At 37.4% G+C, this 15,471-nt stretch overlaps 1 protein-coding gene across 6 annotated transcripts in view; it reads left to right on the forward strand.

The window, feature by feature from the left end:
* The first annotated feature begins 517 nt into the window (after window positions 1–517).
* LOC126379155 (glycogen [starch] synthase) overlaps window positions 518–15,471 on the forward strand; it is a 99,231-nt gene continuing 84,277 nt past the window's right edge. For 4 of the 6 annotated variants that reach the window (XR_007568273.1, XR_007568272.1, XR_007568271.1 and 1 more), the window contains exons 1-2: window positions 518–730; window positions 9,955–10,099. Coding sequence is in view for 3 of the 6 variants with exons in the window: in XM_050027801.1 (XP_049883758.1) it covers window positions 9,961–10,099 (139 nt within the window). In the remaining 3 variants the exon portion in view is untranslated. Of the gene's footprint in view, window positions 731–762; window positions 931–9,954; window positions 10,100–15,471 lie in introns of those variants that run through there. The other 2 variants (XM_050027802.1, XM_050027803.1) reach the window with 2 other exon arrangements.

Here is a 15,471-nt window from a genome sequence, read left to right on the forward strand (position 1 = left end):
CAGCCCATTAACGTCCCCACTGCTGGGGCACGGGCCTTCCCTATGGATGGATAGGGAGATCGGGCCTTAAACCATCACGCGGGCCCAGTGCGGTTATTAACGAGTGCTAATGCAGCCGGGACCAACGGCTTAACGTGCCTTCCGAAGCACGGAGGAGCTCGAGATGAAAACTTTTTTTTGTGGTCACCCATCCTATGACCGGCCTTTGCGAAAGTTGCTTAACTTTAACAATCGCAGACCGAGCGCGTTTACCGCTGCGCCACCTAGCTCCTCCCCGTTGGAGATAAACAGCGCCATATATATTTTTTTTGGGGAACGTGGCCTGGAAGTTTCCTCATTCAATCATTTACGATCCGATCACCTGAGGTCCGTATTGCTGTATGTTTACGATCGAAAATTGATATTTTTCGATTTGATATTTATATCAAACCAAAGATATCGTTCGATTAAAATAAAACTGGTCCTAAAACTGGCAACACCGTCAGCTGTCATTTCAAGGTGACCTTCAAACTGGATTAGTTTGACGTTTCATAACCTCTAAACTTTATTTTCATTTACTTTTTCTACCCGCCGGACATGCAAGGCGCTCGGAAATAGCGCAAATAACATTGCAATTCTAATATATTGCTTGTAAACTGTTCAATTTACGTGCCAAGTGCAACTTTCAGTGATAAAACCGTGCTGTGCAGTTAGTTCGTGCGGCCGTCGCTTCAAATAGTTTCTTTGTAAGGTAAGTCGCAGTTTTATAGTATTTATCGGTGTAGATATGCGCGTCGCTTCATTGAGAAGACATCGTGGTTAAAAATAGGCTGAAATTGTGTTCCGGCACTAGTAAAAACAGTCATTGTATTGGCGTTAATCGCAGTAAGTTTTTCACACATTTTCCGTTTAGAAAATTACGTATTGGTGGAAAAAAGTTGGATTAAGGAGGTATTTGTCTTATAAGAAGTTGTAACACTTATCGTACGACCTAGAAATATTTATTAATGTATTTTCAGTAAACGATTTAGTTGATTAAAGCAAAATATTATTATTTATTATAAAAAAATAATAATTAAAATGATTGGTAAGATTCTTTTAAAATGTATAGAAGTTTGATAAATTCGATGAATGATAATATGATTTTGATCCTCTGTTAAGCATATTAATATAGTTTTTATATATTTTTTTTTTTGCTGCAGTTCCATATAGGTACAAGTTAAGGTTTGTTATGATAATAGTAAAAACGACCTATTTAATTATTATTAGATTATATAACTAATAACAGACGGAATAAAGGCGTGAATGTGTGTCACATTTTTATTAAAAAAAAAAGAAATCAAAATTAGTGTTTTTATTTTTGATTTCTTCTTTTTCGATCGAAGCAAATGGCATTCCATAGTCTCTGCTTACTCCGGTGGGCAATAGGCGTAAGTTTATGTCCATATTAGGATTGACAATCTAAATAACAAAATATTCGAATAGATGCTCAATCTTTTAATTTTTATATATTTCCTCGCCTTACGGTTGTCTGGAAGAAATTGCTTTAAGTGATAAGGCGCTATTTGCCATGCATTTAGTTAAGAGTCTTTTGTAAATATTTCCTTTTATTTTGATGCAATAAACTATATTTGTATTTGTAGGATTAAGAAATATTTGACTGCCCACCCCAGAACTGATGGAGCGTTAAGTAGCTGCTATTATTACCACAGCTATCCTATTAAATATAGCTTTCCATGATACTACTTTTAAATTTAATCAGGTATGATTAGATTATATCGCTTTCATTAATCAAATTATTAAAAAAAATGATTCCTACCTCTGGTTACCTGGAAGAAATTGCTCTAGAGCAATAAGGCTGCCAATCGTGTAGTATTATTATAGTAATATTTTCAGAAGGTTGGCAAGAGTCAGAGATAAGTGACGACTAAGATAAATAATATCTTTAAACCTTATTTTAAATAGTAGGTTTAAGCTAAATATCAAGTTGTTTATATATATTGTTTATAGTTAGAATAAGTCCATAATAAAGGTTACATCTATCTAATATGTACAGGGTGTTAGTAACATTGTAACGAAAACTTTGAGGGATGATTCAGACCATGATTCTGAGTTGATATCAAGTAAAATTTTCTGTCGCAAGAGTAAGGAACGGAAAATAATTTTAAAAAGACAATAAAATGTGCATGAATTTTCCGACAGGAAATTCCACTTGATATCAACTCAGAATCATGGTCTGAATCATCCCCCTCAGTATTCGTTATGATGTCACTACTACTATCGTGTGGGTTGTGAGGTGGATTACCAACCTGATCAACCCTGCTGTCAGGGTTACTATTGAGCCGCCAAAGTCCCCTGACATGGCTCATGTAACGACGACGTACTTACATCAGTAAATAGTAACCGGGTCCAACGACTTAACGTGCCTTCCGAAGCACGGATCGTCTTACTTTCGGACAATCAGGTGATCAGCCTGTAATGTCCTCATCAAACTAGGGATCACAATGTGATTTTTGTAATTTGATCCTACCGGGATTCGAACCCGGGAACTCCGGATCGTGAGCCCAACGCTCAACCACTGGACCACGGAAGCCGTACGATGTAACTAACACCCTGTATTTTTATATCAAAATGTTTTTTAATTCATCATTTTTTAATTATCTTTCGTAACAGTTTTAGTGTAAACAATATTACATAAACGATGTTATCACTGTGGCAGTGAACGGGTTGAATTAATCGAGTGACTTTATTAACATAACATAAGTTCACGACTATATCCCAATTGGGGTAGGCAGAGGTACATCCATCGCAAGATGAACTAAGTACCCACGCGTCTCCGAGCTTTCTGTTAGACCAACGTGATAGGTGAGCCGTATCGCCGCCTATAATGGTCGAGACAACTGTGTTAGTGAAAACTGCAGTTAAGATAAATTAATAACTCATTGGTGCAAGTCCGGTAACGGAGTTCGAAATCACGCTGCCCTTTTGAGAAGCAAGCCGGTGTACCACAGAACCAAAACCATTTTTTGGGTGAATATCAAAATGTCAAGTTTGGTGGCGAACTTTCATATTATTTTTTCGTTTAAAATTGGGTTCCGACAAATTCAAATTCAAAAATATCTTTATTCAGTAGGTAACATAGTTACACTTTGAATCGTCAATTTTTACATAACGAACGTCTCATCCGCCTAAAATTACTGCAGCTTCTCACAACCTGTATAGCCGGGGAAAAGAAGCTGCAAGAAAAGCCTCGGTACAGGGCCCTAGACGTTCTTTAAAAAAATAAAAATAAACATAAAATATTGGTATACAATTGAGTAATTTAGCTGCCTAATATCAGTTCTCAGACAGTTAATCCCATGCATTCATATCTTCTAAATAATCACTAACTTTATAATAACCTTTTTTGTAAATCCTTTCGGATCCTTTTGGATCCTTACGATACAATACAATACAAATACAATTTATTGCACCAAAATAAAAAGAAATGATTACAAAAAGACTCTTAACTAAGTAAATGGCAAATGGCATATCGCTTAAAGCGATTTCTTCCAGGCAACCATAAGGTGAGGAAAAATTGAAAAAAAAAAAATATTGAAAGATTGCGGGTACAAACTATAAGTACAACTTATCAATAAATACATGCAAATAAATATATAAAATACTTACAAATATATATACCTAACCTATATACATAACCTAACATATATACCTACCTTTTGGATCCTTTTTCATGTCGGAACCCAATTTTTCACGAAAAAATAATATGAAAGTTCGCCACCAAACTTGGCACATTTTGATATTCACCCTTTTGTTACATAGACCTTTAGGCCACTCATTAGAGGTGTGTAGGTACGAAAGCTAGTGTTGTGACGTCTATCAGAATTGTGTCAGTCGATACTAGGTCGATTGTTTCTTTTCTGTGTAACAGTATGTACAAGATATTATATTTTATGCCATAATGTACATCACGAATTGATCACTTTACGACACGCCGGAGATAAAAAACAGCACGAAATATGCATGACTGTTGTTACCCTGTATACTATCAGATATTGTAGGCATTTATCGGATAACATTCAGCTAAAAAAAAATGTAGTTATTGTACTGTTGTAGTATACACACTAGAAACACGTTATTGATAACGCTTATCGTATTAAATTAAATAATATAATTATGTTATGAGAGTGCTAATTCCAGTGCACGCTGTCAAATTTTATTTTAAGTTATACCTGTCATTTTCTTATCCGCCGAAAACGAAAGGGACGGATGATTGACAGCTCTTAATTTCAGGAAGAATGAGTAAATGAATTAATAACCGTGGCGAATTAAAAAGGTATCTCGCTGGTATGCAAACCGTTTCACGTGTGCTGTCAACATAATTCTGTCGGGTTATTGGCCAATGTAAATTTTTTAAACGATTTTAGATTTGTGCTTAAAATTGACCTGTGTTTCATAAATTTTATGCTTGTCGATTACCCGTCCCTTTCCTTTTCGGCGGATAAGAAAATGACAGATATAACTTAAAATAAAATTAGATGGTGTTTACAGGAATTACTACCTATTATTAGCACCAGTACCTGTAATTTTGTTATCCGCTGAAAAAGAAAGGGACAGGTAATCGACAGACATAAAATTTATTGAACACACGTCAATTTTAGCTAATAACCCGATAGAATTAAGTTGACAGCACACGTCAAAAGGTGTGCATATTAAGCGAGATGCCTATTTTATTCGCCCGGACTACTTACCGATAAAGTATTAGAATAATATAAAGTATTAAGTAATAATGACTGAATTGAGAAACTTTCGATTGTGTTTATGTAACTGACTGAATAGTTACTTTATCTTACTTTATTTTATTCTATTATCGGTTCCTACCCAAGTAGCAACCGATTGTCTTAAAAGAGAATTGTAGATATCTTGAAGGCAAGTAGACTAAATCAAACCCTTGTCTTGGATAAGTCTTATAGGTCTCCAAGGTATCCCTCAAGATATCTTGAAGATACAGTTTAGTAAAAGTGGGCACATACTTTAACTCTTATACAAGACAGACTTAAGACAACGCTAAGTCAGACTTAAACCCTACTTTAGACAATGTTCTTGCATATTCTAAACTTAGAATTCTTGTAGTATCACTTAATACCAAGAATGTATACTTGAAGATATCTACAATACTTAGTTAAGACTATAGGATTGAATTGCACTGAGTCAATTGTAACTTAACGAAGTAAAACTTCAGGTCATACTAAAACGATTTTTACTTCACGGGTCTTTATTTTAGAATATAATGGCGAACATTTATATTAACACAAGAAATGAAGTCTGTAAGAAAATGGCGTCTAAAATATTTGTTAAGTTGTTTTAACAAAAGGTTATTCTGCCGTTTCACATACAGGAAATTATAAACGCATGATTGTTTCTCGTGTAAAATCGATAGAAAGTGTTAAAAAACAGAAGGGCCTTTAATATACCAGAAAAATAATAATAAAATTTGGATTGATTATTCAGCAAATAAAATAAATGGTGACATATAGTATAGAGAAATTCATTTTCTATTAATATGTGACAGCTTAACGCAGTAATTGTTACTACAACAGAAATATATATTAATTTACTTCAGTTTTTGACGATAATATTGTCAAAAAAATATTACATGTTTTCTTCCTGTAAGTGCAAAATGGCGTTAAGTAATATTTTTCTAAATGAAGTAAGACTTTAGAAACAATTGATTTCGTAAGAATCAGTTTAGAAAAGTAAAGTCAAGTTGCACTTCATCAAGTACTAGTTAAGATAAATTTTACTTCAATTGTCTAGGAGTATACCAACTTAAGACAAAAAGTATTTAGTGAATTCCTACTTAAAACTCTTATATCTAAAGTGATCCTCTATTTTGATTTAGTAAAGTAATGTCGTAAAATCATGTTTGTTTATTCTGTGCCAGAATCATCTATGTAACAAGTAACAATTAAAATCGAACAAGCTTAAAACCTATGGAAAGTATGTTTGTTTGAGAGGTAAGTTTTTCGACTCGTGGAAGATAAAAAATATTGTTATGCTGAGTTCTTACTTGGATAGGAATGTGATTTTCTCAATTATTTAATATTTATCACAATTGGAACTAACAAACATAAACTCAATTTGCTAATGAGTCTCCGCGCATACATTCTCATAGGTACCTACATGGTTCGCTGACGCAAAGTAGGTACGATCACCGCGCTTCTAATTGCCAATGGAAACAATGTGATTATTGTAAAAATTAACGAGTATCCGTTGAATATTGTATATACGAAGAACCCTTGCAATTTGATTAACGTCGTGTGTGTGCGCGGTAGTTTCTAATCCCACCTAAAACATTATTGTTAAAAAAGGCGGCCAAATTCCCAATGTCTTTATCAAGCTAAAAAAATAAAGGAATCGAATCTAATGCCCAATTTAAATGCATTTAACCATACACAAAACTTAAAATAGATATGTTTTGTTTATGATTGTGTATAAAGCTTAGTTAAAAATAGGTACATTTTTAAAATTATTAAAAGAAAGAATGAAAGAAGAAAGAAAAGTATCTAGACACGCGGTAGCATGTCAAGCCAAGTTCAAGAAATAGAACTGGCGAGCCGCACCGTGTGTATTATTACACGAACCATTTGGAGCCACTTTTGACCTCCTCATAAATCAAAAACTATTTCACATAAACGTATCAAATTTGGCTCATATATTGAGACTTGTGAGATACATATAAGTGTTCTAAATTTCATAAGCTTATCTCAAACGGTTATTTAGATATTAATGTCCAAAATCCTCATTTTTATCATTGACTGACTGACTGACTCATTTTTATCAAAACTCTAACCCAGTTCCGGATGACCTAGAGAGTTAAAATTTGGTATGCAGATAGGTAATTAGATGAATATAAAGGAAAAAATAAAAAAAAACTGGCAACTTTTTAATAATTAGATTCTATCATGAACGCTTAACATAAATACCTAATTAGTGCCTGTACCTAACTATAGATGTAAGAATCAGTAAGTAATCAAAACTCATGACAGCCGGTCTTTTTGTGGTAGGTATGTAGATTAACTTAACATAACATACAATCACGCCTATATAGGGGTAGGCAGAGCACTAAGTGATCATAAAACTACTTGATGCCACATTCGACAAGTACTTTAAGGGTAGGTAAGCAAGTTGGAACATGTGATTAGCGGTGATAGGTTGTCAGCTTTTCGCCCACGATACAACACAACTCTCATCCATTTTACTGGCATATTATTTTTTTTTAACTTAACGTGAACCTTAAACGAGTTTAATAGGTATTTAAAATGTTTTATACCTATAAAGTCGAATTTTAGAGTTTTGAATTTGTCCTTTTAAAAGGACCCACGCGTTACGAAGATATGTACTTACCTACAATAAGACAGACCTTAGGCTACAATATATTATCTTATGTTATAAGAAGATATGATATGTTATACTGTTACTTATAAATACATTTCAGGACTAAATAACAATAGTATTCAATAGTATTGTTAATTAAATCAAGTAGTTACTATTATTATATTGCTTATTGTTACTTGAAGTCTTATGTACTGCTTAAACTATTTTTGCATGGTTTGTAAGTGTTTATTTTGCAAAATAAATGATTTGATTTGACTGACCATTGAACTTGGCACCCATTTAGATCTCACTTCTTTTGTCGTTGAAGTCAACAACCAAAGCATTGCATAATATTGAGCTTGGCTCTCATTTCACATTTATGTTTTTGATTGGATTTATTTATTATTAGACTAATAGGTACCTAATTTTATATTTGAACTTAGCAGGTTTTAATATAAAACTCGATTTTTCATGGTGTAATGTTGCCGTGCGCTTAGACTAGGTTAGACTAGCTTAGTCATTTTTGAGAAGATTTGTGCGAGACGTAGGTACCTGGGCTGCCACACGCTGGATCGGATTTGAAAAACAGGAACTTACTTACGTTTTTTTTGCCAAAATTAAATGATTGTGTTATACCAATCGATATAAAAAAAATTATGGCAATGAAGAAGATATCGCATCGCTAACAAAAACAGTGGGATGTGCATTATCACAGGTTAATTTTCTGTATTTAATATTCTGCCTTCGAAAACCACCAGATCCTTTTATTATTTGGACTTCATCCATCTTTCTGCTTGCTTTTATTTCGATTTTATCGTCCATTGAATAGACTTTTCTTATGTTTTACTTATTGTAGTCAAAAACGAATAAAACAGTCTTGTATAGGAGCAACAAATAATAAAAATTGCCTTAAGTATATCTAGGCAATCAATTTTTACTTTACAAGACTAAACTGATACTTCACTAAATCAATTTAGTGTTAAGTGAGCCTTTAAATAATCTGAGTAAAGTAAAATAATACTTGTAGACTTAACAGTAGGCTGAGATAAGACTAAATAGTTTTGTGAATACTTAACTTGGTTTTGTGTATTCTAAATTATCTAAAGTAGGATTTGTTGAAAACTATATAGTATTAAAGAAGGAAATGAATTTATGAAGTCCTAATAAGTCCTATTTGATTTGGATAAATCTCACTTTAGCTAAAGTTTAGACATATATGACTTAATCACAATTCTTGATTGCTACTTGGGTATCTTTGCATCAATTTTGGGTCTGTCATTTGGAATACCTTTTATGTAATATACAAACATACATACATCACAACGAACTCACAAATTATACAAATTGGAGATGTCATTAGAAAAGGTTCAGTACGATCTACTCTGAACCGGCGTGCGTGTATGAAACGATTGATGAATGTGGAGGAAGCAAGAGAAGTGTGTCAGGAACGAAGCAAATGGAATTCTATAGTCTCTGTTTACCCCGGTGGGAAAATGGCGTGAGTTTATGTATGTAAGTTGTATAGCAATGTGAATAAAACTAAATATTTACAAGTCAAGGTCGCTGTTTTTCTAATTAACTCGTATATTATGCATACATTACATTAATATACTATGGGCTTGCTTGGAACGAATCCAATTCCAGTAAATATGTTCGGATTCTCTTATAATGTGTGTTCGTGGCGTGTCTATAGATATCATCATCACCAGCCCATTAACGTCCCCACTGCTGGGGCACGGGCCTTCCCTATGGACGGATAGGGAGATCGGGCCTTAAACCATCAAGCGGCCCAGTGCGGATTGATGGTTATTAACGACTGCTAATGCAGGTGGATTACCAACCTCATCAACCCTGGTGTCAGGGTTACTATTGATCCGCCCAAGGCCCCTGACATGACTCATGTAACGACTACGTACATACATCAGTAAGTAGTAACCGGGACCAACGGCTTAACGTGCCTTTCGAAGCACGGATCGTCTTTTGGACAATCGGGTGACCAGCCTGTAATGTCCTAACCAAACTAGGGATCACAAAGTGATTTTTGTGATATGTCCCCACGATTCGAACCCAGGACCTCCGGATCGGTGTCACTGGACCACGGAGAACGTTGTAACGCGGTAAGAACCCGGTATTATGTGTTCTAATTAAGACAACCACACACACGCACTGATGATTGAATGTGGGCCACACATATGACAGCTAACTGATAGGTAGATAAATTATTGTATTTATTGGCATATCCTGATGTCAAGGATATGGCTGTTGTATGGGTGGTTCATATGTATTATGATTATTTTCTAAATGTTTTCTTTTTGTTTTTTTTTTGTTAGAAATAGAGACAATTATATTATGTAAGTTATGTATGCCGTAACAAAGATTTACATCAGATCTATACACACATATATACATTAATACTCTTATTATATATTATATATATATATATATAATAGGAGTTAATTAGTATTAATGTATAAATGTAAACCATGTGGCAGTACTAATTAAATAAATAAATAAATAAGACAAAAACCGCGTCGGGCAACTTCAATCCTCTTTTAATCAGAAAGAACCACAACCTAATCGCCCTTACTTCCTCAACAGACCACCATGTCTCGAGACCGGACCTCCCGTCGGTTCTACCGAGCTGACTCCACCCATGACCTGCTCTCCTTCATGGATCGAGGAGCGGCCGCCAGCGACGAGAACAGGTGGACCTTCGAGACTGCCTGGGAGGCCGCCAATAAAGGTAATCATAATCATATTTTTTTTCATTCATAATCTCTTTTGTGGCATGGTACACTCCCGACGACCCGATTACTCTAGCCATAGAGGCAGCCAATCAGCTCGCGACACCAAACACTTCAGGACCCCGATACCGACCCCGCCGGCGTGGTCGACGATTTCCCTCAATCAGCGCTTATCGCTATCGACCCACTAGGGTCGATTAATTCTTTCAAATATTTTTTCCTCAGACGACGCCCTGAGCCGAGGTTCGCGCCTAACTGGGCACCCTCAAACGGATTACCAACCCCATTAACCCTGGTGTCAGGGTTAATATTGAGCCGTCAAAGGCTCTCGGCATGGCTCATGTAACGACTACTTACATCAGTAAGTAGTAACCGGGACCAACAGCTTAACGTGCCTTCCGAAGCACGGATCGTCTTACTTTCGGACAATCAGGTGATCAGCCTGTAATGTCCTAACCAAACTAGGGATCACAAAGTGCCCCATCGGTATTTGAACCCGGGACCTTCGGATCGTGAGCCCAACGCCTTCTCTTTAATCCATGTAAGTTCTTGGTCTTCCCCTTCCTCTCTTTCCTTGTAGCTTCCCTTCTATGATGTTTTTAGTTTTTGTTTTATCTAAGCTCAAAAGTGCATAACTCTAAATCATAATTAAAGCACATAATAACGGGTTCTTACCGCGTTTAAATGGGGATATGAATCATGGATCTACCTACTCCACTCCAATCTCATCAGTCATCCCGTGATCATGGCACTTGCAACAGTGTCGAAATATCGGGAGTCTCATATCCCCATTTAAACGCGGTAAGAACCCGTTATTATGTGCTTTAATTATGATTTAGAGTTATGCACTTTTGAGCTTAGAAAAAACAAAAACTAAAAACATCATAGAAGGGAATAAAAAACATAGAAAACGTTCAGCTGCTTGTCTTCCCGGGCATGTCGTAAAAACCGACAGAGGGATTGTGTCCTCTAACATGATGGACTAATGTTATGGGCGATAGGCTGATCCCTTATCACCATAAGGTTCATCATATCCAGCTTACGACATCGTATCAACAGTGGCTGCAAGTTGTCTTTGATTACTTGTGGCTCTGCCCACCCCACTAGGGATTACGGGCGTGAGTTTATGTATGTATGTTAATTATGATAATAACCGCGTAAACTTAAAACAATGTACTCTAAATCATGATTTTCATCCACATAGTTTTAGCGCTGGTAACATCTTCAAGGTAAGTAGCGTAGTAATATGACACGCATTGTGCTAACGCAAGTTGCGTGAACAAACATAATATTGAAGACAGGACTAACTGGTTTTGAACATCTTATCAAAACTATGTGTGCTTTGTTTTAATGTAGAATATTTGTTAACATAACATGAACAGCCTACGGCGCGATGGATGGTGATGGAGTCCTGACATACCGGCAGAGTAGTACCAGGAGAGTAGGATGAATAGTAATAGCGAAGGAAACAGCAAACACCAACAGGAATACACAGTTTATTAGACGCCGATAACGACTCCGCCGGCGTGGTCGACGACTTCCCTCATTCAGCGCTTATCGCTATCGACTCGCCAGGGTCGATTAATTCTTTCAAATATTTTTCCTCTTAGACGACGCCCTGAGCCGAGGTTCGCGCCCAACTAGGCACCCTCAGGCCTGTTGTCTTAAACGTTGTACCGGGTGAGAGCCTTCAGCGCTCCCATTTGTCCGGCCAAGTAGTTAATGCCACCTACGGCAAATCTACAATAACACGATGCTATATAAAATACGGTGAAGAATTGATAATCACAATTTAAAGTTAGTGGGCACGGCCAGAGCTAAGCAGTATAGATGCTCTTATCAAAGTCGGGGATACCATTATTGTGGAATGGAATGAGAATTTCGAAATTTGAAATTATGTATACGTTTTTTATATATATTTATGTACACCTAAATTCTATTTTAAGTAATTTGGTAATATTTAATCTATGTATGAATATTAACGCATATTTATGAAACACGACGTTCGTGCGTCACCCAACAGGGTCCACATAACACCAGCGTCGTGGTTCACGCCGCGACTTGTGCTGAGTGAGGCCCTATATCTCAGGACGTCCACCACCACCTTATGATCATTCTAATGAACATCCTCCTATGCTTTTTGTAATTGTTTTATGAAAAAAATTAAGTGATGTTATTGTCTTGTCTTTGTGTGTGGCGTCCTTTTATAATAAACAATTTCTATATTCTAAAATGATTGACGGTAAGAAGGCCAGTATGTGCAGAGTTTGTACTCTACTACAAACGTGTATACGTCCACTGCTGGGCACAGGCCACGTGTACATAGGCTGTCTATGTTCATTGAAACTATGCAGGGTGTTAGTGACAACGTAACGAAAACTGAGGGATAATTCAGACCATGATTCTTAGTTGATATCAAGTGGAATGTTCCGTCGCAAAAGTATTGTTAGGTTTTCTGTAATTTTGTGCGAATTTGTGTTGCCTTCATATGGCAACACTAGGAGAAAGGGTATAAAAAGGCGTGTTTGTCTTTCATTGGGGCTTTTTTGATTCGAGCACGCATCGAAGGCAGACGTACCATTTTGAACACGTGTACACTTGTGTTTGAGCACGCGTGCGTTTTGGAAATTTAGAGTAAGTAACCAATATACTTATTATTTATTATTTCAATGGTTGTTTTATTTATAGAGCATGTACCTGAGGCAGCTTTATGTATATCCAGGTATCCGTATGTTAGTTAATGATCATGTTACCGTGGTCATACTACATTTCAGAAGTGGGATCGTATCCATATTTGTTAATCAGGATACACCGTTTTTGAGATATTTTACTTTGGAAATATATCTGTATAAATATATACATATAGGGTTATCTGAAGAATATTTACACGTTCCAATGTTTTCGAGTTCCAGATTATGCCTCTTGAAGACGAGATCGTTCCACGAAGACGACTGACGAGCCGAGCCGAGCCGAGCCGAGCCGAGCCGAGCCGAGCCGAGCCGAGACGAGCCGAGACGAGCCGAGACGAGCCGAGCCGAGCCGAGACGAGCCGAGACGAGCCGAGATGAGCCGAGACGAGCCGAGACGAGCCGAGCCGAGCCGAGACGAGCCGAGACGAGCCGAGACGAGCCGAGCCGAGCCGAGCCGAGCCGAGCCGAGCCGAGCCGAGCCGGGAGCGCAGCCGGAGAGAGAGCCGGGAGTGCAGCCGGAGAGAGACGTCGCTTCACGCGTCGGCACAACGAGCGACACAGCCAACGACGTCGCGGCGAAGGGCAGGAGGTGCGACGTTCGTCGGCAGCTAAGGGAATAGAAAGGTCAGATAGCCCTACATTTTCATCTAAAGATGTTCTTAATATTGTTGAATCATTAGTTAACTTAAGATCTTAACCTAATCCGACAGCAGTCGCCACATCACATCCTTCCAGTAGTATTATGAACCATGTTACCCGAATTTGGACCCTCATCGAAAAGTCAAAAGATTGATACTTGGTTAAAGAAAGTTAATGAGTGTGCCACTGTTTACGGATGGGATGAGAACAACCGTTATCCACTTCGCAATGCAGAAACTGCAGGAGTTGGCCAAAGTTTGGTATGAAAGCTTCAATTCTATTTTGTACAGCTGGGCAGAATGGCAGCAAAAGTGGTTAGACGCATTTCCTTTTGAACATGATTATGGCCAATCCCTGGAGGATACGCTTAGGCGAAAGAGTAGGTTTGGTGAACCGCTAGAGGTTTATTATTATGAAGAATTAGCCATCGTGAACCGGTGTGACATCGAAGGGAAACGAGCCGTGGACTGCATTATCCACGGATTAAGTGACAAGATAATTAGATCCGGCGATAAGCGTTACGATGTACGCAGCCTGATCAACTCCATTTTCTGATGAGTAATAAGGAGAACCAACCGCCGCCTGATCGCTTTCATTTTAATAAAACAAAGTAGTCGACTGAATCCACAGCGGGAAGTAATAATGACAATAGGGATAAATCAGTTAAGACTTCAAAAAAAATTCAAGTTACAAATTATTTTGTTTTAACTGTAGGGAAAAAGGTTACCCGTATCTTAAATGCCCCAAACCTCTGGTCCAATGTACAGGATGTCGTAGGTTCAGTCATAAAATGGAAACTTGCAGAGTCCTTTTTTTTTTTTTGAAAACCGTGATAATCTAGGTAACATTCCTAAAATCATGCGCATACTTACCTCTAAGTCGGGCTCAAAATATTTCAATACAGTTAGGGTAAATGACACCTCTATGATATCGTTTATAGATTTCGGTAGCGAAATTTCGCTCATAAAACAAACAACGACACTGATTTTGGGGTAGACTGGTGGTCAACCCCCGACTCCATTAAAAGTTTTGGTAGTAATTTTATTTTGTCCATGGGCAGGACACAGGTTAATTTATGCATCGACGGTGTTAGTGCGGATGTTTTGTGTCACGTGGTTGACAGTAATCTGCTCAATTGTCCGATATTAGTAGGACAGTCCTTCACCGAACAGAAGCAGGTGCTGGTATTCAAGAATGCCAACGAATTGAGGTTTTATTATGATAATGAATTCCCTTTTGCTAACGGTGGTAGTGGTGATACTGCGAGTGTAAAGGTCGTCTCCGCTTCATGCGCAAGATTGAGTGGAGAGGCGATTATCAGAGCTCGTACTGATGTTGTGATTAATTGATATGTTAGGCTTAGCGGAAGAGTCGTGGGGAAGCCAAACCGAGAATTCACGATAGCCGGCGGGTTATACAAAGTAGAGGAAGGTCAGCTCTTTGTTCATATTACCCCATTGTCAGCTTTTGTTATATTGATGAAGGTGATATTATAGGTAGATGAAATAGAGTTCAGATTGTCAATCATAATTGTACATCACCCACAGACCTCGTTGGCGAGCATTTAGGTATAGAACCTAAAGATGTTAACTTTAGCAAAAACGCTTGAAGAGCCACATAAACGACGTCTATTTTAACATTTTGAACGAATACAAGCATTGCTTCGCGTAATCATTAGAGGAGTTGGGATGTGCAAATATGACTGAAATGAAAATTGAATTGAATATTGAGCGTCCTGTGGTTTACCGGCCTTACATATTGTCGCACAAGGAACGACAACAAGTAAGAGAAATGGTTGGTGAGATGATGAATGCGGGGATTGTACGAGAAATTGTATCGGAATATGCGAGTCCAATTATGTTGGTTCGTGAGAAGGACGGTAAACAAAGGCTCTGTGTTGATTATAGGTTTCTGAATTCAATGACAGTTAAGATAAGGTACGTGATGGCAGTGATTGAAGACGAGATTGCTCGATTAGTGGGGCAGGCTTACTTTATAACTTTGGATCTGGCATCTGGATACTACCAGGTGCCTATTGCAGA

This window comes from Pectinophora gossypiella, chromosome 28 (genome assembly GCF_024362695.1).
Source record: "Pectinophora gossypiella chromosome 28, ilPecGoss1.1, whole genome shotgun sequence".
NCBI classification, from domain to species: Eukaryota; Metazoa; Arthropoda; class Insecta; order Lepidoptera; family Gelechiidae; genus Pectinophora; species Pectinophora gossypiella.